The sequence below is a fragment of the Crocuta crocuta genome, unplaced genomic scaffold (assembly GCF_008692635.1).
Source record: "Crocuta crocuta isolate KB4526 unplaced genomic scaffold, BGI_CrCroc_1.0 scaffold234, whole genome shotgun sequence".
Lineage (NCBI taxonomy): Eukaryota > Metazoa > Chordata > Mammalia > Carnivora > Hyaenidae > Crocuta > Crocuta crocuta.
In genome coordinates, this window is record NW_027529647.1 from 3337367 (window position 1) to 3348985 (window position 11619).

Below are 11619 nucleotides of genomic sequence, written 5' to 3' on the forward strand. Positions count from 1 at the left end.
GGGGCTCTGGGTCTGCAGGCAGGAAGGGCCTGTGGGTCTGCAGGGGCAGCCGGAAGTCGCAGAGAGGCCGGATCACGCCTGCAGCCATGTCCTCAAGGCCCAAGCTCCTGGGGCCTCTGGGGCAGCAGGTGCAGCTGGGGAGGGAGGCAGAGGGAGCACAGGTCAGTCATCAGGTCCCCGGGCCTGTACAGCCACACGGGTGCTTGGAGATGGTTCCACACTCAGAAGCTGGTGAGGTTCGCACAGAGACTGGCCCTGTGGGCACCGTGGGCGGTGGGCGTGGCAGGGGTGGGGAAACAGGAAGCCAAGGGGGGTCAGAGATGGCTCTGCTGGGACAGTGGGGACAGGGAGGGAGGGCGGGGGGAGCCAGGCAGGCAGGGTGGGTGGCTGGGGAGGGGCGTGGCAGCCCAGGACGGCAGAGCCCTGGGCCCCGCATGGGACGGCTCCGGCTCCTGATCCACAGGCCCGCCAAGGAGGCACCTACTCAGGTGCTGCCGGGGGGACCCCGAGCTGCCCACACTGAGCCCAGGAGCTGGGCCTGACTGCCTTGACCACCCCCCTAGGTCTGGGGCCCAGAGCCCTTATGGTTTCGGGGGGGCCTTGGGGGCTTAGGGGAGGCTCAGAGCGGGGCTCAGTCTCTCCCATGCTGTCTGATGGGTCCCAGGCTCTCATCTGCGCTCCCCCCCCCTCGCCCGCCCCGGCAGGGCGCCTGGGGTTTGGCGGGGTCAGCAGGAGGCAGGGAAGGTGCGTGGGCCTGGGGCTGAGCCAGGCGGGGTGGAGTGGGAGTTTGAGGGGGTGATGGAGACGGGGCAGGAGAGTGGTGCCGGCCCTCCCTGGCCTGCTGCCACATGCTGGCCTGACCCCCCTGGGGGTGTGCGCCCTGCAGCCAGCAGGCAGGTGAGTGAGCCCTTTGGCCTCCTTGCAAAGCAGGAAAGGGAGAGGGGGCCCCCAGCTGGTCAGAACCCCCGCCCCAGGGAGGCTGGGTGAGGCTAGGGTCACGCGGAGTCCGCTGGCCTGCGGAGGGCAGGGTCCCTGCTGTGCTCCGGCTCCTCCCGGCCGGGGGGTCCCGTGGCCCCAGCGCTCGGCTGTGGGGAGGCCGGCTTGGGCCCCTCCTCCTTCAGCACCCCTTTTCCTCAACATTCCCCCCCGACCCCAGGCCTACACCGCCCCTGCTTGCAGGCGGGTNCCCAGCCGGGCTCCTACCTGGAGGCCTGCAGCTCCCGCGGGGCGGGCCCACCTCCACCTGGGCTCCAGCATTTATAGCTGCGCTCCGCGGCCGGCCGGGCTGGCAAATATTTGTCGACTGCATTGTCATCGCAGACTGGGCAAATAGAGCCCGTTTGCTTTAGCGCCCGGCAACCAGGGCCCCGCGGGGGCGGGGGGGCTCAACCTGCCCGGGGACCGTGGAGTGTTTGCTGCAGGCACAGCTGGCTCACACCCGGGGCCGAGGACCCTTATCTCCGCCACCGACTGGGACCGGGACCAAGCTTTGTCAAATAGGCGGAAAATTAAATTTCATGCTATTTTGACTTCTGGAGTAGCCCTTCTCCAGCGCACATCCTGCCCGTGCGGATCTCTGGGTAAACCGTGCCCCAGGCCGGCGGCCGGGCCGGGCAGGCCGTGGACGGGGGCTGCGGGCACCACCAGCCCCGGTGGCGGCCTCACGTGCGCGGCCCTCCCTGGGGTGCCCTCCTGCCCCGCCCCCCGGGGTTACACGTCAGCAGGACCCCAGCGAGACCGCGTGTGCGCGTGGTGCTGCCCGAGTGTCCAGAAGCCCCGTCGCCAGTCGCCAAGGTGTTGTCCGGGCGGGGACCCGGGCCCGCTTCTCTCCCAGCACCTGCCGCGGGGCTCCTGGGCTGTGCTGGGTCCCTCACGCTTCCTCTCTTACAGGGACGCCCGTCGTCGGACTCGGGCCACTGGGATGCAGCCTGACCTCACATTCATAACGTCTGCAAAGACCGATTTCCATGTGAGGTTCCATCCCGAGGTCCAGGTGGACCAGGTGTGGCCTCTGCTGGGTGCTTCGTGCTTCGTTCCCCTGGAGCACCCGTCCCCCCCCCGCGCCTGCTAGGAGGACTCCAGAGTCCCATCCGCCGCAGCTCAAAGCCTCCACCACCTGCGCGCCGGCCGGGCTCTGCGCGCGGGACAGCAGCCGCCTCCCAGCCTGGCACGTGCCCGGCCCCTAACGTCCCTGCCGGTTTCCCGGGAGGGTCACAATGCACTCCCGTCGTCCCTGGGGCCTCGGCCTTTGCTCCAGGCTCCGTTCCCTTCAGACAGGACAGCACCTGTCCCACCCAGTGGGACCCCATTGCACATGGGGTGTGGGCGCAGTTCCAGGCCTTTCCTGCAAGTGGGCGCCGTGGGTGGTTGCTGCTGGCCATTTCATGAGCACTTGGAGGGCCCAGTGCACGAGGCCGTAGTCAGAACCCCCAGCTCTGGGGGACTCACAGGGACATGAAGTGTTCCTCCCCCCTGGGCCGGGCCGGGGACTTGCCAGGGGCAGATCTGTGGGGCTGCCGGCATCCTGCAAGCCCGTGGTTTGCCGGAGGCTGTGGACCCCGGGGGAGGGCACAGGGGTGTGGGGCACAGGGGTGTGGGGCAGGCCAGGCCTCCCTGCGGCCTGTGTTCACTGACCAGGGTGAAGCCAGGCCCCGGGGGATCTGTCTCGTGAGTCCAGTCTACGTTTGGACCTCAGTCTGCAGAGACTGACCCCAGGCACGGCCAGGGTCCCGCCCGAGACTCCTGGTTGGAGGACAGTGCTGGGCAGGCCTGGCTGTGGGGGGCCCGGCACAGCCCTCTGGGGCAGCGTCCGCTCTGTAGCCACGGTGTCCCCGGCAGCTCCTCGGGAAGGGCTGGGCCAGGGCCCAGGAAGGGGGTCAGCTGGGCCGGCACCACCTCGCTCAGTTGGCCGAGGGGGGCTGCGGGGACCCGGGGGAGCCCCGTCTGGGTGGAGGCGCCCTCACCGGCGCCCTGCCCCAGGCTCTGAGGAAGGCGAGGCGCGGCCCTGCCCTCAAGACAGTCCCGGCCCCCGGCCCTTGTGACCAGAGGAGGGGCTTCACGAAGGAGGCCGTTTGCTTGGTGTCACACTCGCCTGGCCTGTCCGTGGGAAGTGCGGGGGCTGCAGCAGAGGGGACAGCCCGGAGAGGCCCAGGCCACCAGGAGCCGGCACCCCCGTGGTTGGGTGGCCGCACAGACAGCCCCCCCTCGTGCCCAGGCACCGTGGACCCTGCAGACGTGCTCGTGGATAATCACGGGGTCCCTACGAGAGAGGGAGGTCAGGCTTGGAAGGGGAGACCTGACCACAGAAGCAGGGTCACCGCTGGCTCTGAAGGTGGAATGTAGGGGCCTCGAAACTGGAAAACCCAAGCAAGTGATTCTCCCCTGGAGGCTCCGGACAGCTGTTCCGCAGACCCCTTGGTTTTGGGGCATTTTGGACTTGCGACCTGCAGGCCAGCACGCTAGTCACCAGCGCTGCGCTGAGCCCCTCTGCGTGGGCTCAGCAGCCACGGGACGCTCGCGGCCGGAGGCGTTAGCTGGAAAGGGGGGGGGGGGTGGCCTGCGCGGCCCCTGCTGCCCACCGGGCCCCCTGGAGCGGGGCCGGGGCTGACGCACCCAGGCTGCCAGGCTTGGGCCCCAGCACATGTCCCACCACCTGCTCCCCGCCGGCCCCACCTTGGGCAGCGCCAGGCCCTCTGCGCCCCCTGCCCTGCTCGTCCGGCCTCGGTCCCCAGGGGAAAGGCCCTGCTCTTCCTTAGGCGAGGATCTGCCTGTCCCCACGCACCTCATATTGATCGTCCTGGGGAAAATCAATAACCCCAATATGTCAGCTCCCAGGTGGCGCGCAGCACACAAGGCTTGTCCTCAGGCGCGCCAGCCGGGCCTCCTCGCCCCTCAGCGGGACAGTAGGCCCGGAGAGGTCTCTGTGTGCTTTGAGATAATGAGGGCCCAGGTGTTGGTTTACGCTCTGACGGGGGAGGGGGCCTCGAACCCGAGCAGGCACCCGGCCTGGCACGTCGGGGTCGTGAAGGAGAAGGTTCCAGAGACACAGGGGCCCCCAGACCCATCGGCTGTGACTTTCCCCGCCCTGGGCTTCACCGCGCGTTGGAGGGTCAAGTAGATGGCAGCATCTGGGGGGGCCGCCGCCCTCCAAAGGCCACAGGGAACACACGGGTGGTTGAACAAGGCAGGCGGGGGCGAGAATCAGGCCCACCGCGGCACGCGGGGCCTCCGAAGGAGCGCGTTGGGCGGGGCTGCGTGGGCCGAGGGGCTCTGCTCTGGGTCGGGAAGTGGGTGACCGTGACTGCCCGCCTGCATGGGTCTCCTGGGGCCGCCCCGCAGAGCACCACGGGCTGGGCGGCCTAAGACGCAGAAGGCCCTTCTACAGTCGGGGGGCCAGAATCTGCGCTGAAGGTGTCGGCGGGGCCGGGCCCCCTGAAAGGTCCCGCGGAGAATCAGTCCCAGGCCTTTCTCTCAGCCTCTGCTGTCGCTGGCAAGCCTGGGGCCGCGTCGCTCCGGTCTCCGCCTGCCTCTGCATGGCCTCCCTCGTGTGTCTCTGGGTCTTTTCTCCTTTTCCCAGGGGGACACCAGTCCTTGGATTTAGGCCCCCCAACCCGGGATGACTCTACCTAACTGCATCTGCAGAGACTCCGTGCCCAAATAAAAGTCCTGTGCGGAAGAGCCAGGTGAATGTGAGTCTGGGGGCACGCGGTCCAGCCCAGGACGCCGGCCTCATACACCTTCTCCGGGGGGGCGGCGAGGGGAGGCTGCAGCCCAGCCGGGCCGGGGAAGGACAGCGTCCCTCCCATCCTCCAGGACGGGGGAGATGTCTGGTGTTTTTGTCTTTTTTTTTTTTTTTTTTTTTTTTTTGGNTTAGGTTCAGGCTGTGCCTGCATTTTGAGCCCAGATGTGATTACAGAGCAGCCTTGTTCCGTCATGAGCCATCGTGTTTCTGGAGTGGCCGGCTCCAGCGTTGTCCCCCGGAATTGCTCATGTCCAACAGGAGACCCCCCCCCCCATGAGCACAAGTCCATCTCCCCGAAGTCATGGGCTCCTGTCCTCTTAAGACTCAGGGCGCCTGGGTGGCTGAGTCGGTTGATCTGTGAGTTCGAACCCTGCATGGGGCTCTGTGCTGACACTTCGGAGCCTGGAGCCTGCTTCCGATTCTGCGTCTTCCTCTATCTCTCGGCCCCTCCCCGGCTCTTGCTCTTACTCTCTCAAAAATAATTAAACAGTAAAAAAAAAAAAAAAAAGACTACAAGACCCATGTCTTTTGCAAAGTGCTTTCAGTAGGAGCTGGAGACGGAGGAGGGTCGTTTGGACCCGGATTTGCTCATTCCCTATTGTGAGCAGCCACTCTCCTCCCCAGCTCCCGCCTCAAGTGCCCCTCAGGCCCCGGTGGCTGTAAGGGTGGCCCCGCTGCCTCAGGGCCGGGGGACGGAAGGGTGTCCCCTTATCAACTGTGGCTGTCCCAAGACCAGCCGCAGCCTCCCCAGGCGTGGGACCGGTCCTCACAGCAGGCCCAGAGGGCACGACGCCCATTCTACACGTGAGACATTGGAGGCTCGAGAGCTTGCGTCACCCGTCCAACCGCTCTTGTTTTGTCACTCGTCCACGGCAGTCACTGAGACTGAAACGGGACTAGCGGCCCCCTGGGGGCTGCCCTGACCCGAAGTGAAGCCCCAGCCCCGACGCCCCCCTCCCAGCTCTGCCCTCACTCTGCTGTCCCAGGCCAGCCTGTGCCCAATGCCCTCAAGCATCCCAAGTAGGTGGCTGCATCAGCCCCGGTCAGCAGCTCTACCCCAACCTCAGAGCTCTCTGATCTCCAGCTCCTCCAGGAAGCCCTCCAGACAGCACACCAGAGTGATTCTGGCTCATCGTGTGGACCACAGCAGAAGCTCCTGGGGTTCCCTGTGGGTGAGTTTGGCAGTGATCTGGGGTGGGGTTCTGTGGCTGGCCAGAGGAGAAGCTCTCTAAAGGCTTGATATACAAGGGAAGTCATTTTAGATTACTTTAAAAAATATTTATTAAAAAAGTTTTTCTTTTGAGAGAAAGAGAGCGAGAAAGGCAGAGATGGAGGAGGAGACAGAATCCCAAGCAGGTTCCACACTGTGCAGAGCCTGATGCTCAACTCATGAACCATAAGATCATGACCTGAGGCCAGATCAAGGATTAGATGCTCAACCGACTGAGCCCCCCCAAGCACCCCCATTTTAGATTTCTAAATCAGCATGACTGTACGTACACTTTGCTTACACCAAAAGCCTGATTTACACCCCCCCCAACATGCCTCGTACATCCGCTTTGTGAACAGCAGCCTAAAGGAAAACCATCTTGTCCCTGAGATATCGTCACCGTTGCTGGACGATAAAACACGTGACTGCTGCCTATATGCTGATCCATAATCTTTTGAGCTTTTACAAGATGTGGGGGGAAAAAAAGTGTAAAAACAGTTAATTCTCCAGAACACTCTCCTCCCCGTGAAGGTCGCATTTCCTGGGCAGCTGTCCTAACTTGGGCTTGAATACAACTCTCTATTTTCTATTTATACTAGAGTGTTCTCCCCGGTGCATTCGCATGGGCAGGGTGGGGCGGGGCCCAGCGAGGAGGACCCGGGCACACAGGTGCCTCTGTTGACACAGGCAACTCCGAACAGTCTAGCCTGGGCATCGAGCTGCCGCGGGGCATCGGGGCTGGGCTTGCCCGGGTGGGGAGGGCTCCCTGATGTCGCTGAGCGGAGAGCACCCCCAGCCTGCATCTCTCGCCCTAGTATCTGGAGAGTACCTGGGGACGGGGGTACTGGTCCCGGAGTCCGCTGTTCCCCCAGGAAGCGGGGGCAGGAGAGGGACGCTCCAGGGGCCAGGAAGCTGGATTAGGGAGGTAGCACGTCACAGCTCACAAGGCGGCCTCATGACCTGATTTTGTCACCAGGACACCCCCAGCACACACACATCCCCACAGGTGGTGCCTGGACACCCCCCGTGGTCTTCTGACAACACCAAGGCCAGTTTGCCTGGAGGACAGAAGCCACGGCGGCTTCCCTGAGGCCCGTTGGGGGAAGTGCGTGCGACAGGGAGCCCCGGGAGAGCCCGAAAGACACCCGCCCAGCCTGACTCCCGAAGGCCGGCGGGAAGGTGCGGCCGCAGCCTCGGTCCCAGACAGCAGCCTTGGCCCGGAGCGCGGACGCAGGCAGCGCGGTGGCCGCCGGGGTCGTGCCCTGCGGCTGAGGGATCACCGCCTGGAGGCCGAGAGCGACGATGTCGCCCCGGCCCCTGCCGACGCCCAGGCACCAGACGGCTCTCTCGGCTCCGGGCTGGGGGCGAACTACATTTCCCGGCATGCCCATGCGGCCTGCCGCGCGTCGCTGGCTGCGACGGAAGAGGCCGCCGGGGAAGGCGCGTCATTTCCGTTGCGCGAGTGGGCCCACGTTCTGTAGTCGTGAGCACAGGCTCCAACGGCGACTGGCTTCCGGTTCCGCGCTCCGGAAGTGACGCAAACGGGCCGCGCCGCCCCGCCCCGCCGAGCGCGGAGCCCGGGTCGCAATGAGTCGTGTGTTGTGTGCGCCGGCAACCCGGTGAGCGGCACGCGGTCGCCGAGGGGCCGGGGGGGCGCGGCGAGCGGGCGCGCTCACGGCTGTCTCTTTTCCAGGGCTGTCCCCGCGCTGAGGTTCGTGCGCTGGGCCTCCCGACGCCTGCAGCCGCCGCCCGGGGCCCGGGCTCAGGGCCCGCCCGCGGCCGAGGCCGACGAGGACGACGACCCTAGCCGTCCCATTCCCTTTTCCTCCAGCGAAGCCAGCCCGTCCCGCTGGACGGTGCAGCAGTCCCTGGGGCGGGGGCAGCAGCGGCCCTGGTGGGGGGTGCTGCCCCTCAGCTTCGCGCTCGCGGCTCTGGTCGCCTGGTGCTTCTTCAGGCAGGAGACCGGCGCGGACCGGTGGTTGAAACAGGTGTTGGGAGAAGAGGAGCCGGAGCCCGGCGGTGGTTCTCCGGAGGCCGGCGCCCCGGCTGCCCAGCAGGCGAGGACTTAGCGGGGGGCTGGGCGGGGCTGGCCGCCGGGGGGGCCGGCCGCCGCCCCCAGGCTGTCCACCTCGCGTTTGCCCGTTCCTGCGTCGGCGGCGCGCGTCCCCAGACCCGCGCTGAGCAGAGCAGAGTGGCCGCGGGTCGGAACCGGCTCTTTGCCTCATACTTGATGCCCAACGGATACGTCCAAACGATGTTCATTTTCCGACCCGAGGGAGAGGTTTCGGTTGCATTACGTGCTGTTGGACTTGTACTGTGTCTTTCTCCAACCCGATCACGTTTCCAAAGTAATTCTGGGGACACTTGCAGTCAGTCCAGCGTGAGCCGGTCTGCGGGCCGCTTGCTTTCTGCGACAGGGTAACTGGCAGAGGAGTTCAGCTTTTTGCGTTTTCATGTGCTGTGTATAAACACATGTTAGTATGACAAGCCAACTGACAATAAATTTTAATTTAGTGCCGTGGAATTAGGCCAGTCCCTTCCCTTTTTCACATCTCATTTTAAAAAAGAGGGGGGTGCCTTTTAGTTCTTTATACTTTGTTTTTTCTGTTTTTCCAGAATAGGAACTGAGGAAAGAACCTTAAATGTAAATTGTGGAATTTACAAAGGATACCAGAAAAAAATGAACTTTCTCGGCTTTACCAGTTTTTATTTTTAGCAAGGTAACTTTCTGAGTAGAGTAAAACTGACGAGTATTTTTTTGTTTTTTTAATGTTTTATTTTTGAGAAAGAGTATGTGTTTGTGCAGGNAGAGCTCCGTGTGGGGCTCAGACTCTAGTTCAGGAACCCTGAGATCAAGACCTGAGCCTCAGTCGGCCGCTTAACCGACTGAGCCACCCAGGTGCCCTGGTAGGTATTTCTTTTGACAAGTTACAGGCCATATTTTCGGGTATCTAAATGATACGCTTTTCAAGTACTACTTAGTAAGAAACTGCTTAATTCTGATTTAAATACAAGATACACAAGAGGAAGGTTTTATTCACTTACGCTTCTAGTGGAAGGTTTTATCTTGGCATGTCTGGGTGCTGAAGTTAATTGGAGGTTTCTCTCATTTGGGTGTTTGAAGGGACTCTTGGCTACACGGCGGTGCACTGGCTTCCCAAAGGCTCTCTCTGCTAGAGGCTCGTGGTGTCGGGGCNTATGCTTGTCTGGCAAGTGGGATGAATACAAGAATGTTCATATTTTTAAAAAAAAAATTTTAAAGTAAGTTCCATGCCTGATGTGGGGCTCAAACTCCTGACCCCGAGATCAAGAATCACATGCTTTACAGACTAAGCAAGCCAGGAGCCCCCAAATATTTTTTTTTTTTTAGCTTTTTTTTTTTTCCTAATTTTTAATGTTTTCATTTATTTCTGAGAGAGACACACACACAGTGTGAGCAGGGGAGGGTCAGAGAGAGAGAGGGAGACACAGAATCCAAAGCAGGCTCCAGGCTCTGAGCCGGCTGTCAGCACAGAGCCTGACACGGGGCTTGAACCCACGAACCATGAGATCATGACCTGAGTCGATGGGGGACGCTTAACCGACTGAGCAACCCAGGGGCCCAAGTATATTTATTTTTTAAACGTAGATCAAGGTTTGGAAAGATTGACCTAATTATAGCTCAGGCCACATTTTTATGTGGGAGGTAACAGAGAAGGAAGCCGTCCTTTCTCTGTCCTGGCTCGTGGTTCTCTGTTTAATTGGGAACTATGTTGTTTGACCAACAGTCATTCAAACCAGAACCCTTACCTTTTGTCTTCCCCTTACGTTTTGTCTTCCTAGCTTTTGCAGGAAATAAAAAGACCTAATGAAAAGAATTTTGGCTTTAATTGAAAGTTACTCTCGGGGCGCATGGGTGGCTCGGTCGGTTAAGTGTCCAACTTAAGCTCAGGTCATGATCTCACGGTTTGTGGGTTCGAGCCCCACGTCGGGCTCTGTGCTGACAGCTCCGAGCCTAGAGCCTGCTTCGAACTCTGTGTCTCCCTCTCTCTCTGCCCCTCCCCTGCTCGCTTGCTCTTTCTCTCTCTCTCTCAAATAAATAAAACATTAAAAAAAATTTTTTTTAAAGTTACTCTCCTATGGGGGTGCCTGGGTGGCTCAGTCAGTTGAGCGTCCGACTTCGGCTCAGGTCATGATCTCGCGATTCGTGGGTTCGAGATCCGCATCGGGCTCTGTGCTGACATCTCAGAGCCTGGAGCCTGTTTCAGATTCTGTGTCTCTCTCTCTCTGACCCTCCCCTGCTCACACTGTCTCTCTCTCTCTCGAAAATAAATAAAATATTAAAAAAAAAAAAAAGTTACTCTCTTATGGCGAAAGCAATGCGGCTTATCGGGAAAAGCTAGACACTGTCATAAGCAAAAGGAGGAGCATCAGAAACATTAATGACGCCACGACCTAGGCGCAACCACTGTGAACACAAGGATGAGTGTTATTGTCTTTGGTGGCACGTCCTACCACGTGGGAATAAGTCCTGAGCGTCTCCTGGGCGGCTGACAGCAGTTTTCTGCTTCCCGACCTCACACCCCAGACCTGGGTGGGCTTTGTCCCAACAGAAGGAAGAGCGAAGGCCAGCGGTGACAGCGCGAGCAGGCCCTCCCCGTGCGTGGGCTCCGCCAAGCGGTGGCAGCTGACAGGTGGTGAGCTAAGCGGCTACTGTGGTCCTGGCAGTATTTACCCTTACAGCTTGCTCTCTTCCGGCCCAGCCACACTTCTTCTGGGGCTTCTTTGTCGGGGGTTTTGTTCAGAACAAGAAAATGTCTGCCTACGCCACAGCCTCTTCGTTTTAATTTGCTTTAAAAAATTTTTTAATGTTCATTTATTTTTGAGAGACACAGAGTGTGAGGGAGGGAGGGCTGGAGGGAGAGGGAGACAGGATGGGAAGCAGGGTCCAGGCTCTGAGCTGTCAGCGCTCTGATGCAGGGCTGGAACTCGTGAACCCCAAGATCATGACCTGAGCCAAAGTCGGAGGGACACTCAACTGAGACACCCAGGTGCCCCTTAATTTGCTTTGTAAAAAAAAAAATGTTAACTTTTTAAAAATTGATTAATTAGAGGGGAGACAGGCAGAGAGAGAGTCCCAAGCAGGCTCTTCGGTGACAGCCCAGAGCTGGAGGCGGGCGGAACTCCCCAAACATGCGATCATGACCTGAGCCAGAATCAAAAGTCAGACCCTCAATGACAGCCACCCAGGTGTCTGGATTCTTCCTTTAAAATCAGCTTTATTGATACATAGCTCACATGCTGGGCAATTCTCCCACTTAAAGTACACGATGAAAGTGGTGTATTCACTTGGGGCGGCCATCACCACACTCTAACTCTGGGACATGTTCCCACTCCTTAAAAGAAGGCTGGGGAGACACGCACAGCAGAGCCGCCCCAGGGCCCCGCATCCACATACGCAGCCCTAAGCAACGGGGTCCATTCTCGGCAGCTCAGCACCCAGCCCGGGGTCAGAGCGATGAACGAGTGGACTCCCCGAGTGAGCAGCCGGCCCGCGGTCCCCATGCGGGGAACCTGCGGCGGGTCCGGCAGGACGCTGCGCGCTGGGCCGGGGTCCGCTCGAGCGCGGACTGGGGTGAAGGCGGACACGGGAGCCCGCGGGGGCGGGGGGGCGCGCTCGGGGCCCGGC

At 61.1% G+C, this 11619-nt stretch overlaps 4 protein-coding genes across 4 annotated transcripts in view; 3 read left to right on the forward strand and 1 right to left on the reverse strand.

The window, feature by feature from the left end:
* The window catches only part of PERCC1 (proline and glutamate rich with coiled coil 1), a 742-nt gene extending 654 nt beyond the window's left edge, over positions 1–88 (reverse strand). The window contains 2 exon segments of the mRNA XM_077762479.1: position 1; positions 3–88. The exon segment at position 1 is cut by the window's left edge and continues 654 nt beyond it. Of these exon segments, the coding sequence (XP_077618605.1) occupies position 1; positions 3–88 (87 nt within the window).
* The window catches only part of CCDC154 (coiled-coil domain containing 154), a 162078-nt gene that overhangs the window by 7697 nt on the left and 142762 nt on the right, over positions 1–11619 (forward strand).
* On the forward strand, positions 7494–8475 carry UQCC4 (ubiquinol-cytochrome c reductase complex assembly factor 4). Its single transcript, XM_077762663.1, has 2 exons — positions 7494–7570; positions 7645–8475. The coding sequence occupies exons 1-2, from the start codon at positions 7539–7541 to the stop codon at positions 8018–8020; spliced, it is 408 nt and encodes a 135-aa protein (XP_077618789.1). The 5' UTR covers positions 7494–7538; the 3' UTR covers positions 8021–8475.
* The window catches only part of UNKL (unk like zinc finger), a 34071-nt gene continuing 33900 nt past the window's right edge, over positions 11449–11619 (forward strand). The window contains exon 1 of the mRNA XM_077762747.1: positions 11449–11543. Within this exon, the coding sequence (XP_077618873.1) occupies positions 11449–11543 (95 nt within the window). The remainder of the gene's footprint in view (positions 11544–11619) is intronic.